Below are 6,000 nucleotides of genomic sequence, written 5' to 3'. Positions count from 1 at the left end.
AAGAAAACCGGGCTTATATCTGCAAACAAGCTGGATGCTGAGGTTGTAGAATATTTCTATTCATAGAGATGTCAGGCTGGCGTTAGGGAGCACAAAAGGTGACGAAGTGCAGTCTATGGCACCCTGCAGCCTGGAGATGCCTGCAAATTGGGCCAAGCCTATTGCTTGAAAGTGTTGCTCCTAGTGCACAGATCCTCCCAGATTCAGTGGCAGACTGGGAGATGTCTCTGATGCCACCTGAACTGACATCATGCCATAAAAGTAAACGGGCCACAGTTGACCTTGACATAGCCGCAGGCAGTGCTGTCCACTGGTCGAGGCTCATGGTGTGGCTGCAAAAGGTATCATTGTTCAGTGACAGCCTCCTTTGAGAAGGAGCCTTATATGTCACTCCTCAGTGAAGCTGAGGTACGAGCGGTGCTGCCTGATCACCGTTGCTTTTGTTGTGCTTTCCTGCATGTGCCCCACCCCTCCTCCTCCACTCCCATGGGCAGATCTAACAGATCATCTGTTACTGCAGTAAAACTGTTTTGGAGACAGACAAACATCAGTCCGGCACCAGCTAATTCCTTTTGAGCAGAAGTTAGAAATCCAGCTGAGAAGCCAGGAAATTGGTTTAACAAAAAAAGAAAATGCTCAACCGTCCACTAGCAACCTAAAGGGTCAAACCAGCAACCAACCTGCATTTCGTGGATGAACCCTTTAAATAGTGCTGCTGAAGGGTTCGTACTGAGTGCCAAGAGTTGCTGAGGAAGTTTATTATCTGATGAGTCAGGCACTGGCACAGCTGAAAAGCGCATAAAGGTCCCATAGTGTTTTAATGAGCTTTCCATTTCTTCTGGTCACCCTGGCCACTTATGGAGGAGCCCTTGTTAGGCTCTTAGGTGCCTGTTCTTCTAATATCTCGAAAACGGGTGTGGTGCTATCGAATTTCTGGGCTATTAATGGGTTTCCGGCTGAGGTGGGAATGTTGGGCAGGGATCTGGGAAAACTCCTTTGATTGTCACTGCTTACCTGAACTAGGCAGATGAGAAAAGCAAAATACTGCAGATGCTGGAAATCTGAAATAAAAGCAGAAAATGCTGGAAGTACTCAGCAAGTCAGGCAGGATCCATGGAGAAAGAAGCAGAGTTAATGTTTTAGGTCTGTAAACTTAATTCACTGTCACTTTTCTTCCAGGAATGTCCACCTTGAAGAAGTTTTTCTTTTCTCTCCGACAGAATTTTGATTTGTCTCTTCTAACTCGTTCACCTTCATTGCTTTCTATTTCCCTTCTCGTGTTTGGTCAGGTATCTACCAAAACTTTGCAGTTGCTGCCACATCCCTTTCCTTAGCAAACGTCTCCGGCTCCAACTTATTCTACGTGGATTCCACCTGAAGTTCCACCTTTTGTGTTTTGGATCCACCCGCGATTACAGACGAGGGTTCTGATGAAAGGTCACAGACCTGAGCCATTAACTCTATTTCTCTCCCCGTGGATACCGCCAAACCTGCTGAACATTTCCTGCCTTTTTGATTTTAATTAGGCAGAAGAGATGTCAGTTTTAATGTCTCATCTGAAGGACGGAGGAGAGAAAAAACAAAGACGCTTTGCTTCGTTCCTGGATGTCTGACTTGAAAGGGTGTCTGCCTGGTGCAAAGTCAGATGAGCCCAACACTATTTGACAATCAACCAAATGCATCCTTCTGCTCAGTGCCCTGGACATGCCCTGGGAGTTGGGCATGAAGTGGCCACTCCAAATTCAGGCTTGCTCGGGATCACAACCATAGACAGTAGGAGTGGGTTTAACGGTGTTTATTGTGCTGCCAAGAGCAAATTTACAAGAAAATGCCTTACATTTAAAAAAAAAAGTAAACAAGCAAACTGCGGAACTGCAGTGCACTCCAAGTGCCACATACGCATCTATTTTAGAAATATTTTGCATTATTTTACATTAGCACAACAGTAACCAAAGTACAAGAGTGTAATGGATACAGTACGTAGTGGACAGCAATCTTTTTCCCCCTCTAATATTTAAAAAAAAAAACATCTTACCCCATATGTCCTGCATCCTGTTAGTTTTTTTTTGTCTTCTCCAGAATTCAACCACAATCACAAAAAAAGAAGAACAAGCGGTGAATACTACCTGTTAAAAACATTTCTCAACATAACTCCTTTGGTTGGGAAAGGAATTGACAATTGGTCTTGACCATACAGGATGAATTCCATTCCTGTACGCAAGTGGGGAGGGTTAGGGGTGGAGTGGGAGGAGGGGGAGGCGGTGGTGGAGACAGCAGGGAAGACTAGGTTTAGGAGATAATCATCGTTTGGTGGGAAAAATGAGAAAGTCACGTAGACAGGAAAAAAATCTCGACCCTTAATTAAACCAGATCACCTTTCTTTTCCTCCCGTACAAATAGCGCAAAAAAAAACCGTACATCTTGCAATGTTCTAACTTTTGATTAATCTTCAGATTAATAAATTAGGTCAAACAATAAATTAGATTTTTTTTTCAGCTTCAAGTTCAGCAAGCTCTGCTCCCGAGTATCTACAACAATACTTGAGAACTTCACTACGAAACAAAAGTACAAATGTTTTCACATTAAAGCAAACTGGGTAATGGATTCTCTTGTGAAAGCACTTTAAAAAGGTATTACACAAAAAGGGGTAATTAGTAGAAAAAGTGCCAAGACCTGTCTTTTTTTTAATAAATTTAGTAAGTTATTACCACTAATAGGCATACTACAAAAAAAAAAGTCCAGCTTATCAATGCCAACATTCCAGTAGTTCTTTTGTTAGTAACTCTTCGGTAACAGGAAGCATGTCATTTATTTTGTCTCTCTCCCTCAATGTGTGTTTGTGATGCCTTCAATGTCATCTGGAGCTCTTCACAATTACCCATAATACATCCTGCACTGGAGATTAAAAAAAAATCATCTGTTCCCCCAGTCGACAACAACTTGTATTTGCGTAGCGCCTTTTTCTTGGTTAAAATGGCCCCCACCGAAGGCGCTTCACATGAGCGTAATCAAACAAAAACTGACACCGAGTCAAAGGAGGGGGTATTAAGATGGCTGACTAAAAGCTTGGTCAAAGAGGTAGGTTTTAAGGATTGTGTTAGTAGAGAGAGAGAGAGAGAATGAATTGTGGTGGCTTAGGGAGGGAATTCCGGACCTTAGGGCCAACATGGCTGAAGGCACAGCCGCCAATTTTAGGGCAAAGGGACAGGGGGGATGTGTAAAAGATCAGAGTTGGAAAGACGCCAAGTCTGATGGGAGGGGTAAAAACATGGAACTGGGAGAAGGTGACAACACATTCAGGGACTTTGGGGACGAAAGGCGGGGGGGGGGGGTTGGAGATGGGGTGGTAGTTTGCAAGGACAGAAGGGTCAGGGGTGTGCTTTTGAGGAAAGGGGTGCTGGTGCAACGAGGGTGGGTGGGAATTCCTGAGGAGAGGAAACTGTTTACAATCTTAGCTAATGTGATAGTCAGGAAGGGAAGTTGGGTGATCAGCTGTTTAATGGGAATTGGATTGAGAGAGCAGGGAGTGGATCGTGTAGTCAAGATGAGCTCAGAGAGGGCATGAAGAGACCTAGGAGAGAAACTAGATGATACCAGTTCAGGGCAAGGGCAGGGGGGGTTGGGAGAATCCTCGGCTTGGTGGGCAGGGGAAGGAGGAGCATGGCACTCGACACAACTAAACAAATGGACTCAATTTTATTGACAAAGTCCCATGAGTTCCTCACACTTGTTGGAGTTGAAGATGGAGTGATTTAAGGAGACAGATAAATAGTGGAGAAAGTAATCATAAGTTCCCATTGGACTTTAGGGCAATCCTGGAGTTCTGATCAGTTTTGGAAGCAAAGAATAGGGCCCGACTGTACTTTATGTGGTTCAATCAGATCTAGTGATTAATGGTTAAACCACTTGAGTGTCAAATATGTCTAAGTATGAACTTCTTGGACATGGGGGAAACGATGATAGAGGCCATACCAGGGATTAGGGCAGGTTGGAACAGTGGGTGGGTTTTACTGGGGAAGAACAGATCAGAAGCAGAGGTGAGCGAATGATTTAGCAAATTAACAGCTACAAACAGAGGCCCAAAGGCTCGACAATCGGGTGTTGGGAGTTAAGATTTTACCAGATGCAAAATGAAATGGGGTTGGGAAAGGGAATGTGAGTGGTGAGAGATCAGGGATGGCATTGTCTGTGACTGAGATGATAGAAACAGAGCATCCATGCAAGATGGTCGGTGAAAGCAATGAATATGAGTAGGATTGCTAATGCGGAGCTAGAGATTTAGGAAGGGCAGTGTACTCAGAGGAGAAAGCAAAGTGAGTTAAGATGGAGGTTGAAATCACTGAGGATGTGGAGTCATTCAGTGCAGAACTCGTAACCTTGGGCAATCCGATCAGTTTTATTGCAATTTTCTTTCATCCCCTCCTTTCCTTTCTTGCTAGGCCATTGTTCTATGGATGATGTTTGCCTTGCTGAAGAGGGCATTCTTCATGTGTGCACAGATAATGAGTGCCAGCCAACTATGTGACCTCAGAAGGGCAACAACACAGCAGAGCCTGCTCCTGCCTTTGCCCCAACTTCTGCACACATCCAATTTCCATCAGGGAAAGCGACCAGAGGCAGGAGTGCTGGCTTGAATCATTCCCTCCTGAACCCGTGGACCTTGCGGCCGATTGTGGCTTCCTTGCCCCTGCCCTGTCAGAGAGGGGGCTACTTCAAGCATGGCAAGGAATTGAGACTGGGACCTCCCTGTCCTGTGAGCGGAGCTCCACATCAGGCTGTGCATTTATTCACCCAGCCTTGGGGGAAGACTTTTTTTTGATAAAGACAGCCTGGTGCATTCCAATGGGATCTGGAAGAGGAAAGCTGCCTGTCAAACCTTCCACGGGAGGGAAGAAAAAGACAAACAAATACAAAGCACGCAGTTTATAACAGGAACCAAAAAAAAGAAATGCTGCCCAGTGCATAATATCCTCATGGTTAAATTGCAACAGGAATCAAACAACAGACTCACACGATAAGCTGTACAAGTTAATCAACGACATACTAGCTGGACAAAAGAAAGACTGACTTTTAAGGAAAGAAAAAATTCAAGATTGACGAGCATTGGTACTGTATTATGGATAACTGTGAGACCCATTTTGCGATCTTTAAAGCCCTTTGTAGGCTGAAATCAGAAGTAGCGAGAGCAATGCTGAAGCCGTCAGCAAAAAGGCACAAAATCTTAGGTAAAATGAGATGCTCTTTCCTTTCGCGAGTCCTGTGAGCCATCAAGCACTAAAATGGAATGCCTGTTAAGCTAATTTTTTTTTTAAACTGGATAAAATCTCTCTAGGATATAAATACATTAAACAGGAAAACATAGAAAATTATATATATGTACAAATACTTTTGTTTTAGCATAATATATATTAACATAAATATTCCTATAATGCTAATGTTTCACAAAGCATAATCTCCTTTTTCTGAGCTTCAAAAAAGGTGCTTGAGTAATATATATAATTACGAAGCTTCCTACCACGGAAGCAGTCTCTAATCTGCATACCAGTAAGTACAAAACCCAGTCTTTTTTTTTTTCTCTCTCTTTCAGTATTGAGCAGGAACTTTGTCCAACAAAGTTTCTTCTATTTTCCACCTTCCGAAAATCTTAGGAACCCACCAGAGAGGCTGGTGGTTTTCAGGGGAAAGCCTGCTGTGGTTGTCCTCATCTCTGGTAGTATCTTTACATGATCCAGTGCTAATATCATACAAAACAAAAAAAAAGGAAGTTTAGGCCGCAGCCTCGCGCTGTCCTTGCCAAGCAACTGGCCATTAAAAAGCAGCACACAGTACACTTTAAGATGGCCTCAGTCAACCCACCCTTAACATCTGCCATGCTCTTATAAACAACAACAGCAACAAAAAAAAATCCATGTTATCTTAAGTTTCCATGTGTACAGAAAACATTGTCTCTATGGTAGGCCTGGAACCATGTTGATTCTCTTATATAAGTTTGTACTTGTG

General features: G+C 43.5%; 1 protein-coding gene across 3 annotated transcripts in view; it reads right to left on the bottom strand.

The window, feature by feature from the left end:
* Window positions 1–1,780: 1,780 nt before the first annotated feature.
* Window positions 1,781–6,000, bottom strand: part of crim1 (cysteine rich transmembrane BMP regulator 1 (chordin-like)) — a 212,504-nt gene continuing 208,284 nt past the window's right edge. For all 3 annotated transcript variants that reach the window (XM_041215149.1, XM_041215158.1, XM_041215167.1), the window contains one exon: window positions 1,781–5,734. In XM_041215149.1, the coding sequence (XP_041071083.1) occupies window positions 5,720–5,734 (15 nt within the window). In that variant the 3' untranslated portion in view covers window positions 1,781–5,719. The remainder of the gene's footprint in view (window positions 5,735–6,000) is intronic.

Source organism: Carcharodon carcharias, chromosome 2 (assembly GCF_017639515.1).
Source record: "Carcharodon carcharias isolate sCarCar2 chromosome 2, sCarCar2.pri, whole genome shotgun sequence".
NCBI lineage: Eukaryota > Metazoa > Chordata > Chondrichthyes > Lamniformes > Lamnidae > Carcharodon > Carcharodon carcharias.
The sequence above is the reverse complement of the archived record's forward strand: the minus strand, read 5'-3'. Positions and strand labels throughout refer to the sequence as shown.